Source organism: Stegodyphus dumicola, chromosome 1 (assembly GCF_044657685.1).
Source record: "Stegodyphus dumicola isolate Sdum_Otavi_A_Nest chromosome 1, ASM4465768v1".
In the NCBI taxonomy this organism is placed as follows: Eukaryota; Metazoa; Arthropoda; class Arachnida; order Araneae; family Eresidae; genus Stegodyphus; species Stegodyphus dumicola.
The window spans coordinates 86,740,766-86,757,320 of NC_140768.1; the positions used below are offsets into that span (position 1 = coordinate 86,740,766).

Sequence of the window (16,555 nt, forward strand, 5' to 3'; positions counted from 1 at the left end):
ACATAAATGACAAAATATAAAATTTTTCTTCATCAACAAATGAGGTGGTTTTTCTTGTCACCTATTTGTTATTCATAATATTGCCACATTTATCTTTAGAATTGCATAGTAAATTTCCATTCCTTACTTTTTTAAAGACAAGAAAATAGTCAATAATTCACCAGTTAATCACACTTTGCCTATTATGATAACAAAAAGATTCTTCACATAAAAATAAAATATCATAGTGGATTTATTCGATTTGAGGTTTCTGAAATCTGCTAAAAATACTCCAGTACAAGTGCAATTATGTCAGTTTATTCATGCTACACCTTAAAAGATTAATTTGTTGTTATATTAATAAAATAACAAATTAATTGCAAAGATGAATAGTGAATATATTAGCATAAATAAAATAAACTATATTATATCCTGATATTTTTATGTCACAGAAGACATCATTTGTATAAAACAAAAACATAAATAAAAATTAATTTCAAAAAGTGCTATTTATTAAAGTAATGATCCAATGAAATCTGCAGATTCTCCTTGGTACAAATTACAAGAAATACTTCTAGATATTTTAGTCAAAAACTAAAATTTCTAGAAACTTCTATAAACTATAAACTTTCTATAAACCTCAAACTTCCATTTTTTTGATTTGCAAATGCTTCAGTTTAAAATTTACAAAAGTATAGGAAAAAAGCCATACATAAATATACTGAACTGTGAATTTTTAAAATCAATGCAACAAAAGGCAATGGCATCAATATAAAAATGAAATAGTTTTGGTGCCATTTCAACTTTCATTAATTGTAGAAGTTGTTCAGATACGAAATGGGAAAATCAACTTAAACAATACAGAGATGATAAATCACTTATAGAAAGCTGTTTTGTAATCCAAAGCCACAAATTACACAATGCTAAATAGGCTATGTGCTTTTCCATATTCGATTCAAACAAACAAATAACCACGTGGAAATAAAAGACTAATTGATTTAATTCATATAAAGAATTTTGCTGTTACGAATAACCATCAGAAATTTAATTTTTTAATTTATGAACTACATAAAGAACATTCGTTTAAAATGAAAATTATACATTTTGGTGGATGCAGTACATTTTTTTTTTTTTTTTTTTTTTTTTTTTGTCAAGTTAGACAGTAACTATCTTAGAGAATGTTCTTTCAATTATCAAAATTGATATTATTTAAGACACAATAACACGCCGAATAAATACTAATTCAGAAGTCAAACAACAAAAATCAGCGTTATACCTACAAAATTTTCACAGGACTAGTTTCGATGGTTTTACCGAACCATCATCTTCAGCTGCAAAACCGCAAATGAACAAGATAGGAAATAATGATTAGATAAGATAAGAAAGCCTGGACAAGAATAAGCAAGTGGTGCCATCTGTTGGCGAAACCAGAACTAAAACATAATTTCTCTAAAAGCCGAAGGCAAATTTGGATTGGAATTAGGATCGTTAACTAGAACAGAAAGATTTTTATGAATGTGAAATGCCTCTAGAAAATTCAGTTCTCCAATGGAAGATGTTTTTTGAATAATTTTGGCAGCAGAAAAATTGAAAGTGTGATTTTCGGACCAACAATGTTGAGCAACAGAAGACCTCTGTGTTTCCTTTTTTCTAACATATGCCTCATGTCCTTTGATGCGAAATTTTAAGGCTCTCTTAGTTTGGCCAATGTAAATTAAACCACACTGGCAAGGAATCCTATAAATACCCCAGGAATTCATATCCGGAATGGGGTCCTTGAGTATAGAAGTTGGAATTTTATTGATATGAGAAAAAACAACCCGAAAGTTAAATTTCTGAAAAATATGTCCAACTTTATAGCTAATTGATGGAAAGAAGGGAATGACAACAGAATTTTTATAATCTCCTAAAATTAGAGTGTGGCTTTTAGTGTGTTGAGATGAGAATTTTTTAACTGCTTGATTAATAATGTTGGGTGAAAAGCCCCTGTCAATAGCTATTGCTTTTAAATAATTTAGTTCTTCATCAAGGGCTAGTTTGGAGGAGCAAACTTGAAGAGCACGGAAAACATAGGAATAAAATGAAGCTAACTTTTGTTTAGTCGGATGACATGATTTAAAGTGTGGTGGAAGGCAGTGTGGTGGATACTTTTTTGCAATTTTCAAGTTATGTTTATGTTTTGTACATTTGGATATTGTGCTTTGCTTGTCTGATTTCATGCATTTTGCTTACAAACGTTTTGTTTTCTATTCATTTCAGTGAGGGATTTTTCTGCTGTTTTGTGTGTACTTTATTATTGCTCAGTTAATTTAGTTTGATTTTCTGCATTGTTTATCATGCCTTCATCCGTTAATCGTTTCACTAAATTACGCCTGAAACGGCAAAAATTCCTGAATCATCTTGACTTTTTACTTAAATGTAAATGTAAAAAATTGATCCCCAATTTTATTCAAATCAAATCTAATCAAAAACTTTCGAGTCGCGTTTCAAGAATTCTGTTAAATTGCAAGCTTGCCTTACTTCGGTCCGTGGTAAGGGATACACGTCAATAATTGTCCAAAGTTGAACATGAACTCTATAAGCTTCATCTGGAACTCGCTAAAACATATCCAAAATTCACTGCCCTTGAACAAAAGTCTTGGTCTAGAACGGAGAATGCAGTTAACCGTCATAAAAACACCCTTGCAGTTAAATTCGAAATACTTCTTTTACAGTCTTCCAGTTCAAGTAGTTCAAAAAATCTTCCCATTGTAAACATCAAGCCAATAGTTAATATTTCTAATGTTAGTCTTTCAGAAGAACAAGAGAGAATTCTAAAATATAATTTTAACTTCTCACAAACCTGTAAACCCTCGATTCCAAAGATTTTGGCTCCTATCGAAAAAGCTTTCAAGTTCAGTAAAGTTTCAGATTCACAGAAAGAAATGATTAGGCATCTTATCGCTCATAATGTGAAATTCAATAATAAACCTTTGAAACCAAATCTAACTGCGAGAGAAAGAGCTACAATGCGTGAAATTCATTCTAACCCGGATATTATCATTTCAAAGGCCGACAAAGGTGGCCAGATACTCGTCATGGATAAGAACACTTACATCGATGGTGTCACTAAACTCTTAAACGAAGGACCATATAATCCGATCCCTAAAGATCCTTCACCTTCGGACTTATCCAAAATAAAAACTGCGATCAAATCTTCGCAAATCATTTCAAGCAACTTAAAACATTCGCTTATACCATCTGTTGCGAATTGTGCCAGATTATATGCTCTTCCCAAAATTCGTAAAAGTGGTATTCCTTTCCGCCCTATTGTATCAAATTTAGCTACTGCCTCGTATCCTTTAGCTAAATATTTAGTTTCTAGATTTTCCACTCTATTAGACAATAACATTTACACCATAAAAAACTCAATAGAGTTTGTAAAAAAGGTTAAAAACATTTCTCCTAGTAATTTACTCATGGTTTCTTTTGATGTAAAATCATTATTCACCAATGTCCCAGTGGAGGGTGCATTAAGATGTCTAGAAACCAGACTTCGCGAATTTCATTTCTCTTGCATCGAAATTGATGAGCTAATTTCTCTCACTCAACTCTGTTTGAAACAAACACATTTTGTTTTCCAAAATAAATATTACAAGCAAACTGAGGGATTAGCCATGGGAAGTCCCCTCAGTCCCATCCTGGCTGATATCTACATGCATTATTATGAATCAAAATTGTTTGAAACTTTAAACTTCCCGGCATGGTTCCGCTATGTAGACGATACTTTTACCCTGTTTGAAGGTAATAAAGATGATTTAAATAAAGTTCTTTCAACAATTAATTCTATTGATCCTGCTATTCAGTTCACTTTTGAACTTGAGACTTGCAATTCTCTTCCGTTTCTCGACATTCTGGTCACACATAACACATCCAACTTCAGTACTACAGTTTACCGTAAACCTTCATCGGTTTGCCTTCCACCACACTTTAAATCATGTCATCCGACTAAACAAAAGTTAGCTTCATTTTATTCCTATGTTTTCCGTGCTCTTCAAGTTTGCTCCTCCAAACTAGCCCTTGATGAAGAACTAAATTATTTAAAAGCAATAGCTATTGACAGGGGCTTTCCACCCAACATTATTAATCAAGCAGTTAAAAAATTCTCATCTCAACACACTAAAAGCCACACTCTAATTTTAGGAGATTATAAAAATTCTGTTGTCATTCCCTTCTTTCCATCAATTAGCTATAAAGTTGCACATATTTTGCAGAAATTTAACTTTCGGGTTGTTTTTTCTCCCATCAATAAAATTCCAACTTCTATACTCAAGGACCCCCTTCCGGATATGAATTCCTGGGGTATTAATAGGATTCCTTGCCAGTGTGGTTTAATTTACATTGGCCAAACTAAGAGAGCCTTAAAATTTCGCGTCAAAGAACATGAGGCATATGTTAGAAAAAAGGAAACACAGAGGTCTTCTGCTGCTCAACATTGTTGGTCCGAAAATCACATTTTCAATTTTTCTGCTGCCAAAATTATTCAAAAAACATCTTCCATTGGAGAACTGGATTTTCTAGAAGCATTTCACATTCATAAAAATCTTTCTGTTCTAGTTAACGATCCTAATTCCAATCCAAATTTGCCTTCGGCTTTTAGAGAAATTATGTTTTAGTTCTGGTTTCGCCAACAGATGGCACCACTTGCTTATTCTTGTCCAGGCTTTCTTATCTTATCTAATCATTATTTCCTATCTTGTTCATTTGCGGTTTTGCAGCTGAAGATGATGGTTCGGTAAAACCATCAAAACTAGTCCTGTGAAAATTTTGTAGGTATAACGCTGATTTTTGTTGTTTGACTTCTGAATTGATATTATTTATCAACAGTCAGTACTAGTTATTTACAGAAATGGTTTCCTAAGGGAGGAGTTACTAGAAGATTCGCAACATTGAAAAAATTTAAGATAAGAATTAAATTAAGAAGTGTCCTGCTACAAAAATGAGAGCCCCACGATAAAAAACAACAAAGCTCATGCACTCAGTGCAGATCACACTCAAAAAATAAAATGCAATCTTATTTGGGTATCTATTAAAATGTTAACAAATAAAACAAGAAACCACAAAATATGATTTCATAAGTGGATATATACAGATTGACTATAAACATTAAGATTGCTTCAAATATAGGACTTCTGCAGTATGTGTGATGAGCCTAATACATGATATCATGAGATGAAAAAAATGTTCTAAATTTTAAAATAGCTAGGAATCCCCAAAAAGACTTCATGCATGATTTACCAAATCAAATTTCACAATTACATAATATGCATTTCAATCACTTACTTCAACAATTATTATATTGATTAGGAAACAATAAGACAGTGGGAACTTTTTTAAGAGCATTGGGCAATCCAAATTTCTTGCACAGATGTTATTAGAGCCCAAGTTTTTATTTTTAATCATCTAGGAGTAGTTCTCAACATTTTTTCCAAGATCATCATTTGCCCTTTCTTTCCAAAACTTGAAAAATACACACATATGTGTGTGTGTGTGCATATACATTTATATTATAGATATTATATGTGTGTGTATATATATTTAGATTACTTTTAAATGTATTTTACAAAATAAACAATGAAAAGTACAGAAAATGTTGGTAAATACAAAACTTTACCATATATGTTAAATCTACCAGAATGAATGAAGCAATCGTTTTTGGGCATTATAAGTAGTGCCAATTGCAAGAACTTTTAAACTTTGAGAATTGCAAAAACTAATATTTACAATTTCTGAGCTATCTGATTCCAGTAAGCAATTAGGGGGAATAGAATCTCATGTTTATTTCTGAATAATGATTTACCCTTTTTATTTTGCAGAATTACATAAATGTTTTGGAAACTGCAATCTTTGAATAGCTTAAAAAATCAAACATATCAAAAACTGTAAAAAAGAACTCTATGGTAACCTTTTTAAATGTGTATGGCAAAATTCATTAAGCTTCAAGAGGTTTTTTTTTTTTGGGGGGGGGGTCTTTAACTCTGATTAAATTGATTTGAAAAGATTTATAGCAATAAAATTTTCAGATTCTATACTTCAAACACAAAGCTAAAAATTTTAAAGCAAATAGTTAAGGTTTTGAATTTCTAATAACAGTAGCTATTTCATCCATTAGATCAACAGTGACAAAAAGCACTTCAATAATAATAAATATGTAGATGTTAAGATTACAGAAATATAAACATAACTGCACAGAATTACTATTGTAAGTAGCATAAAATCTTGAAAGAGTTTGATGTCTCACAGTATAAAACTGAAATTAAAATGATAAACTAATTAAATATTTTATTATAACAGAATATGAAATAAGATAAATTACCAGTCATCCGGTTTTGTGGCTGTAGGATCTGGAATCCTAAAAATAAAAAAAAGATTTGATAAAACCTGAACACAAGAAATCAAAATTGTAATGTCGCTGTGGCAGTAAAACTTAAATATTTTATTCTACAGGATACTCAATAATGGTGATTACAAGTTTGTTTCCATTAAATACTGATCCTTGCCATGCACAACTCCACGTAAAGTTTCTCAGATTAAGGTACAGCATTTCAATAAGAACTTTAACATTGTGGATAGGAAGTTCCTACAGATATAAAGTACATTTTTTCATACATCAGTCATAAGGCAAAAATTTGGATTACTAAAATATTTGCTATTAATTTTTAAGTAAACAGGTAAAAAATCCGTATCTTTGTATTCAAAATTTGTATAAAATAAATTCACAGTATAAAATAAATTTACCAAGCTGAATCATTTTTCTATGCAGCTTAAATCAAAATTAAGCATTTTCTAAAATTTAAGACACCACTACTTGTTACGGAAATTAGAAGTTTTATATCACACATTAAGTTACTGATTAAGACTATAGTCATATAAGGTACATATTGTTCATAAATGTACGTGTATGCAAGGAAAGGAACTGGTTTTTCAGTACTAATGTATTATCCTGTCGACCGTCGGCAGAAATTTTGACAATGATCACCAATCATTACAGCAGAATTTTAAAGGTTACAGCCAAACATAATTGAGTCTAAATTGCACTACATGGACAGTTGACAGCATAATATGCAAGTACCAATTTTTCTCTTAACAAATCTGCTGTGTTTACAGTTGATTTGAAAATGAAACATGAAATAGGATGAAATAGGATGCTATCATATTTTATTACATGTGATTATAGCAGTAAAATGATGACTACTGACAAATGCAAAATAGCACGTCTTTAATCAAGTGAAGGGATAAGAATGCTCACATTATTTTTATCATGTCAAAGTGGAATGACAATGAACAAACAAGCAAGTTTTCCTCAGAACCATCCCAGTGTTCTTTTCCAGTGATAGATATGACAATTTAATTAACATTTTGAATGAGTATGCCATAGTCAGTCTCAAAATTCACCAGCTTTGAATCTTGTTCAGTGAGAATATCATGCAATTTTTTACAATTATCTTTGTAATGTACAATAATTGATTTACTGGCTGGATGTGGACAGTCATTGGGAACAGTATAAAAAAATTAAGACTTTAAATTTACAGAATCATCTTGTTCTACTGCTGAAACTCTTCTCAGAAAATTCACCTTATTCTGCGAGATATTTTAATGAAAACAAATGCCCTAGATCAAATTTAAAGAAATAAAGCCTATAATACTTTTTTTCAAACATCTAGTACAAACTAGAGACAGGACAGTTATAAAATATGAAAGGAGAAAAAATTACTTTTCTCTTTCATCCCAATCAGTAGGTTTGATATCAGTTGGATCATCTATCTCAGCTTCAGGATTGACAGGTGGACTAGAGTACGAGTGAGAAATGAATAAGTTATAGATATGTATAAATCAAAAATGAAAACCAAGTTACCAAGTTATAATCTGTCAACAAAGAGTTTACAAATTTATTACAGAGTTGACATAAAAACATTTTTTTATTTCTGTGGGGGTACTACAGATTTGAGATTAAACAATCCCACAACACTAATTATATTAACATAACTTATGAGTTATTTAAGATAAAATAACCAAAAAAAGTGTCCAATATTTACTTACTTAAAGTCATCTAAAAGATTACCCTTATGGACACTTTGTTTATCCATAAGAACTTCAAACTTGTTATCAGGATTAATTACTGAAAAAAAAAGTCCATAAGATGAAACAGACAAAATTTTAAAACAAGCAAATTACTAACAGATAATAATAATAAAACTTACTTAAGGTAAATAAATGTGGTTTCTTATCCTTAAAAACATCATCCAATTTAGGAACTGAAGTGGCACGCTTCCAGTGCTTTTCTTCAAAACTACCATTTTTAGGATTTCTGTGTCTAAAGATAAAGTGCAACTAAAAAAAAATAATAATAAAAATAAATTATGCCGTTATTTTTAAATTTTTTTAATATATTAATATTTATTTAGAACATTATGGAATATTTATTTGGAACATGCATAAAATGCATGTATATTTAAAATATAACACTAATATTCAATATTTAAAATTCCCTTAATCTTTACATGTGGATTCCAGGTATTTATATAAAATTATTCCTTAAAAAAATAATTTCCAAGTGACAATTTATGAGATGGATTTTTAATTATATTAAAACTTATCTAAAGCGTTTCTACTCTAAATTTAGAAACAATACCTAGGGCTGACTATGAAAATTGTAAAAATTACAATCCTAAGAAAAAGGCAACACACAAAGCATCAAATAAGCTTTTAAATGCTTTTCAAATCAACTGATGCATACCTACTATTACAATTTAAATATGTAGATTATAAATACGTGCATATATTAGCAAGAAAAAAAATGTCCTTGAATACTAAAAACTGTTCATTTTATATTACAAAAGAGGAAAACCATAAAAACAACACGCAGTCGGTCAAACCAGCAATTACCAGTGCTTAGCAGAGCCTGTTCATCATTTTTAATATGTTAATTTGCATAATTGATAAAACTTTTAAATATGACCTTAACCGCTTCCCTCACAAATGTTTTTTGAAAAATCTTGCAAAAAATCGTCACATTTTTTTATTTTACAATTAAATACAACGAAACGAAACAAATCAAAATATGTAGGTTTTAAGTTGAATTTTTAATTTTTTTGAAGGTGTAAAAGCATTTAGTTTAAATATTAGTTTACTATTGCAAGTTATCTCGAGCAAACGAAAAAAAGTTAAATATTAGTCTTTGTATGATAGTTTTTGAAACAAGAGATAACACAAAGTGATACCTGACATTCTACACTCATACTTGCTAACCTTTGACACTCAAAAATCAGGAAATTTTTTTAAAAAATCAGATTTTTCACAATGTTAAAAAGACATTTTAAATGATAAAAATATAGTTTTTAATAATGAATTATCTTTAAATAGTAATTAATTCTTAAATGCAAGCAACACAAAAATACCTTACACATGAAAAAAATTTTTATTACTTGCATCGTTTCAGAAAACAACAACAACACAAAAAAAAAAAAAAAAAAAAGAGACACTTTAATCAGTTTTCGTACAAATGTTATAAACATTGGCAGATTTTGCTTTCTTTAAGAAAGAAACTTCATAATTTTGTTCATAGCAATTGCGATGTAGGCCTGCTTTCGCTAATAAAAGTTTTTCTAATGTGTCATCGCTAATATTAGATCTAAATTTAGTCCTCATTTTCTCAACAACACTGAAAATCCTCTCACACTCTGCATTACTATGGAGAACTGTCAAGATGGCCAACATAATCCTAGACAGTTCACTATATTTTAAAATTCCATCAGCACCTTTCAGTTTTCCAATTAAACTCCACTGGGTGTCAATCCTAGCTGATTTTATAACTTCATTTAAGTTTTCTAATTGTAAACTGCTGTTATGCAGCTGTTGGAACTGTTTCAATTTTCCCTTCCTTTTAGAACTTTTTTCAAGATAGTAATAAATATCAACAATGTGTTCATCCACATTTATTGGTAAAGAAGCTGCCCCTTTTTCAGCTGCTAAATCTAAGAGGTGACAGGTGCACCTCATAATCTACGAATCTGAATTTTCCTTTCTAAGATGCCTGCAACACCAGTCTTCAAGCCTACCAATACTGGTGCATTATTGGCACCAAGTGCTAAGCAATTATCCAGAGGGTATGCATTTTCTTTTAAACTTTTAATAATTAGCTGTGCTATACTAAAGCCTGTCAAATGTCCTTCTAAAGTGGAAACAAAATAAACTGAACTCAGTTTCTGAAGACTCTGGATTAAAAAAAAGGAACAACAATTGGATACAGTCTTGAATTGGTATTGTTGCTTCCATCCATAGAGAGGCAGAACGAAGCTGTTTTAATGCAAGCAATAACTGAAGATTTATTTTTCAAACTCATTTCTTTAACAATTGCACCTGTTTTGGTTCTTGCACTTGAGTATTTATTAGCGATTTTACTATCGGGAAACATTTTTCTAAATAAAGCTGCAGCGTGATCCGATGCTTTCAGTGGCAGGTTGTGCTCCAGTAAAAAGGCAGAGAACAGACATTCTGCATTAATAACTTTTTGGTCCTCTGTTTCGGAAGAAAAATTTAATTTTCCGTTTTTTTTTCAAAACAACTCCTGTTGTCCTTCTGTTTTTGTGTACGCACATGTTTGAGAACATCCGCCCTTCCACCATGCAAAATCGAAAAATCGCAACGACAGGCGGTACGCATCGTAAATTTATTATATTTCCTTGAGGAAATAATGGAAGGAAAGTCAACTGTGTACGATTTTTGAAACGTACACGAGTATTTTACCTTTCACGCAGACATAATAAAAGATGATAATTTCTAAAACTATTTCCCGAAGGCACATATACTCACACAACTCAGGACAAAATGAACAAATTAACTAAAGAGCATCCAAATAACAGCTTGCTTTGTCCTCATTGGCTAATATATGCCAGATGACACGCAGTGAAGCTCGATACCCATTGGAGAACTGGAGAACGATGTTTCTGGATACGTATGTGCTCTCACTCACAAAGCAGAAGTTATCTGATTCGCAAGGTTTTGTTTTAGATATAATCTAGAGAAAATTCAATTGCTTTCAAACGTCCAAAATCTTTTTTTTTTTTTTTTTTTTTTTTTTTGTGTGTGTTCAGATAACAAAGTTTATTAAGCCAAGTTCCATAAAAATCGTGAGAAATTTTAAGAATAAGAAAAATTCGGGAGAAATATATTGTAAATTGGGTTGGCGGGACAGCGGACAAAAATCGGGAGAGTTGGCAACTCTGTACACTGGTATCCGGTCTCTTTTCTTGCTGGCTTACCGATGGAATCTCTTTCACGGGAGCACAGAGTACACTGTCTTGTTGGATTTGACTTTCCACCCCCCCCTAATTTTTTTCCCACCTCTTCATAAATCTGAAAAATCATCACTTTTGCTATCTTGCATCATTGCCATTATTTTATTTTTTCCAACGTATGTATTCTTCATTAAACATTACCAATCCACAAGCCAACATTTACTATACAATAGGGAAACATGTGACCAGTCTCCAAAAGAACCGCGCAACCATCAAAATTTGGCAAACTGCCAATCAAAGCTGAATATTTCCTTTCATTTCCTCCAGGCCAAGCAAAACCGTGATAAAACAAATCATACTAACAAATTCTGCTTCGCCTGAGTTTTCACGGAATAATAATTAACTGCAATATATACGAACCCGAGATAACTCGGGATAATCAGGCAAGCGGTTAATATCACTTATGAACTTTCTAAAAAGAATGTGTAAATTTCAAATTCCATTTTGATTTTAAATATCTATGTCAAATAGAAGTTGAAGCAATAGATATAAAGCTTTTCACGATACTTACTATAAATATAACATACAATAAAAAAAAAAAATGTCATAAGGCCCGGTGGCACAGTGGCTAGCGCATAGCGCAGCAGCACCACAGGTCCAGGGTTCGATTCCCGGGCTGGGCAAGGTCGACTCAGCCTTTCATCCCTTGATTTCCATCACTTGGGTTGATAAAATGAGTACCAAGTTCGCTTGAGGACTAAACACTGGGGGTCCTGCGACAAGCTGACCACTTGTTCAGGGCATATGCTTACGCATCATGGGGCCCACTGTCAAGAAAGCAGATTTCGGGCACTGCAGGCCTTGGCCCATTAGGGCTGTTATGCCACTGAGTTTAGTTTTAATTTTTACAAAAATGTTATACAAACCTTTGAAAGTGAGTACAAAATTAGCATTTTTTTCCACCATTGCCTTTCTACGTGTAAACAAAATATATGTAAGTCTCTAATAAATCAGACTGGATCGAATGTAAAGTAATAAACAGAGGAGCATTATTCCACACAACGTTTATTGACGAACACCAAAGACGAACTGATACATATACATAATTATGACATCACAGTTTCTTTTTACAAAATAACACTACCGCCATCTATTGGCAATCTAAGGATACAAAATCCTAAACTTAACACCGTGCAGCTAGTTAATATCAATTAGATTATTAATAACATCTGAATTTTAAATTATTTAGTATTTTAGTACTTTTAAATCCCTAAGTTGACATATACACTGAAGAGCAAAACAGTATGACCACCTACTCAATAATGTATTGCACAACCTTTGACCTGCAAAATAGCTGCAAGTCACCTTGGCATGGATGCCACAAGTTCTTGGTAGATGACTGAGAGAGGTTGTGCCAAATGTCTAAGCAGCTGTTACGCAAAGTCGAGATATTCTGACATGGTGGAAGCTCTGAATTGCCACTCTATGACATATTAAATATGCTCTGTCGGGTTAAGATCCAGCGAGTTAGGTTGCCAGGACATTAATTGGAATTCATCCTTATGCTTCCCGAAACACTCCAACACAATTCCGGTCTTGTGACATAGGCATTGTCCTGCTGGAAGATTCTATTTCCAGTTTGGAAGACAGACACCATGTAAAGGTGCTATTGAACCACAGTTTACTGCTACCAGCCTGTGTATTACCTCCTGTACGGGAGGGGGGGGAGGAAATTTTTCCGTTGGTAGAAGGGGTACCTTGACACGACTTGTGACAGCTGAATGAGAAATCATGATTAATCCAACCAAGCAACTGTCTCCCATTTGTTCATGGTCCAGTGATGCTTTGTCAACAGAGGCATGCGAGAGTGGGATGTCTGCTGCACAGTCCCATACTTAACAGTGTTTACTGAACTGTGTGTTCCAAAACACTTGCATGCAGGCGTGCACTGTACTGAGCTGTCAGCTGAGCCACTGCTTTACCGATTTTGCACCGACCAAGCAGGACAATCTCCAATGTCCTTTTTTTTTTGATGACATGTAGATGTCCAACACCTTGGCATCTATGCAGTTTCACCATCATCAAGCTACTATGGAAAATATTAACAACGGAAGATTGTGAACAACTACCAGTCATGCAGTTTTGAAGATGATCATTCCAAGTCTTCAGGCCATTACAATCTGTCCATTTTCAAATTGGCTTAGAGCCCATCCCTCGCAAAAATGAATGCAAGAATGATTCTTTACCTTCTCCAGCAGCAGCTGAATACCATTGAAACTTAACCACCTGCGCTCCACGTCATCCAGACAAGTTAACTGAAAAATACGGAGATGGCCATAATGCTTTGTCTTCATCAGTATAACACAGTGAAGCTAGTTTCTCTTAGAAAACCCTCGATGAAGGCATTCCTCTCCTTATGTAGACAGCACTTGTGTGCTTTGTTGTATTCAAATAACCATTTCAACTATTTAATTTACAAAAAAAAAAAAAAAAAAAAATTGAAAAATGGTTTAAAGATCTCATGCCATATTAAATGATTACACACATATCAAATTATAACTGGAAGCTAGTTATTAACTAACGTTGCATTAAAATAAATTAATGAAGATCTTGTGTCTCATGCTGTGAAGATCACACTGATGATAAATGGCATTATATTAATGCAACATAAATGGCCCAAAAATTTTAGAAAGACTCATTTAAAGATCTTTTCTTACATCAAAAATTATATTTCGCAGGTCTGAAAGCCTTAAAATATATTTAAGCTAGAAATTAGGGATACTCCCAAGCTTACAAAATCATGTATTTATCTCAAACTGTAATATAATCCATTACTAATTTAAGTAATTTAGAAATAAATTTGAATAATTCAATGCACAGATGCTATTTTTAATTCTTTCTAAACAATAATGATGGAGATGGCATTTTGAAAAAAATTCTTAATTGCTCATTCATCTCTATTTGCATTAACAAAAATGTTTCTCCCTTAACTAAACAATTGTCAAGAAATGGTCAGTGCTTTAAAAATAGATCAGCTTTTGTGATCTGGTCCTCATACTAGTATAACAAATAGCCTTCTTTCTTTCAGTACCGTTGAAAGATAACATCACAGCTTCTTCATAAAGAATCAAGGCCAATTCATTAGGAAATATCAAATCTTTTCATTAGTTGAACAAGAAACAGAAAGAAAATTTCAATAATCGGAACAAAATTTTGGAGTTTTATCTTTTCAGTACAAAGCTAGATACAGAGCTTATTTTTGTTTTAAAAAATTAGTAGAAGGATGCATAGTAATGGTATGTTGCATACTTTATGGTCATTTCCACATTTATCCGGACCAAACATAAGTGTATATGGTGTTTTATCATGGAAGCTACGCAAATCCATGTCTGGTACTTGAGACAGAAGCTTTAGATATGCCCCTCCACATTCCTGACCATTTTGGAAACGTACTTCATACCTAAGATGAAACCAGATATGAGTTAACACGTATAACAGAACAAAAAGAAAGCAAACTTTAAAAAATGTAAGAACAAAAACTGAACAATTTAATTCAAACTTATTATATGTTTAAAAGTATTTACAGAAGAATCAACATAAAAAAGGAAAAAAAAAAAAAGATTCCAAGTTAGAAGAGCTATTAAAATTATAGTCTTTTTTCAATATTGCTGTATGCAGATTTGAATATAAGAAGCTGCAAAACAAAGATTAATCATGTTTCTCAAAGTAAGTTGCCCTATTACCTAGCAAAATGTGGAACTTCATCTTTTTACTATACATATAATTGATTTACATTCTACCTCTCAGATTTGCAATTAAATAACCTGCTACTGCATCCTCCTGTTCATATTCAGAAATGGCAAAATATTCAAAACAATGTAAAATTATTTCTTCTGATTATTTTTAATTACTGTATTGACATTCATGAAAGCATATGCCTATATAAGCAAATTCAATAAAAAAATTTTTATATAATTAGAAAAAACCAAGTATATAATAATTCAAGAACATTACATTTTAAATGTATGTTCTAGTACATTCAGGGCTACAGCCTAGTTACGGCAAAATATTCTGACCCATGCCCTTCACTATTGTGATGAAATGTTATGCTTTTTATGTACTTTTCATATTCAAAGCAACAAGATATTTGGTTAAAAAAAATCTTTTCAAGATGTTAACAAGCTATTGAGTGGTATATATAATGAACGCAAACTTGAAAGCAGTAAATATATTTTAAATAAGCAAAAAAGTTTAAAAAAAAAAAAAAAAAACCTACAAGCAAAAAAGCTAATTTTTTTAGCTCTAAAAAAATTGTATCTTTCTTTAATAAAGGTAGATTCCACCAGCAATAATTTCAATTATCATTAACTTGAAATGGTAACAGACAAACTGATATAATTGAAAATAACAAAAACCTGATCATTAAAAGTAGCAAAATTTGTATGTCAGACTGGTACTTGCACAAATTGTGCTGCCATTCTTGTGCTATCCAATATCCCAAGAGTTATTCTGCAAGAGGATAATGTTCATCGCCATATCATTGCTATCATCCAATATACTCTACATAGCATACACATGTTGCCTTGGTCTACGAGATCATCTAATCTTTGTCCCATCAAGCAAGTGTGGAACAAGACTAAATGGCAAATTCAGCATCATCTACAACCAGCATGGATTATAGTTGATTTGAGTGACCAGGTGCAACAAGCATGGAACTCCTTCCGCATAAAATGACATACAACACCTATATAACAATGCACATTTGCATGTTTGCATTCAACATGGTGGCAACTATAGCAGTTGTTAATGTACCCTTATTTTACATTTGGAATGGCTCTTCTTGAGCATAATTGCTTCTTGACCATCTCTCAGATGCAGAAAAGGAACAAAGGTAATTTTAAAAAAAAGACATGCAGATTGTACTGATTACACTATGAAATTCATGTTAAGAATGTGTTTCTCAGGAGCTAAGTGTTTACTTAGTCATTATATCTTTTATGCATCATCACTCTGTCTTCATGTATCGACTTCTTCATGAATCAGCATTCATCGTTACATATCTAAGTTATTAAAATGATATCATATGTGCACATACATGCCCATATATATATATATATATTGCACCCTGAATGTTAAAAACTACTGTGATTACAGGTACATTATATTCTAATAACTTTTTTTTTTTTTTTTTTTTTTTTTTAGTTTCACTGAAATTATATAATTTATTTTTTACATACATAATACATTAGGAATCGTAGAAAGCAATGGAACATCACATAAAAAAGTCTAACATTAGGCAC

The 16,555-nt window shown here is 31.9% G+C and overlaps 1 protein-coding gene across 1 annotated transcript in view; it reads right to left on the bottom strand.

The window, feature by feature from the left end:
* Nucleotides 1-16,555, bottom strand: part of Cnx99A (Calnexin 99A) — a 125,392-nt gene that overhangs the window by 64,608 nt on the left and 44,229 nt on the right. The window contains exons 7-11 of the mRNA XM_085817466.1: nt 14,565-14,715; nt 8,220-8,349; nt 8,059-8,137; nt 7,733-7,807; nt 6,335-6,370 (exon numbers count right to left, since the gene is read on the bottom strand). Coding sequence (XP_085673592.1) covers nt 6,335-6,370; nt 7,733-7,807; nt 8,059-8,137; nt 8,220-8,349; nt 14,565-14,715 — 471 coding nt within the window. The remainder of the gene's footprint in view (nt 1-6,334; nt 6,371-7,732; nt 7,808-8,058; nt 8,138-8,219; nt 8,350-14,564; nt 14,716-16,555) is intronic.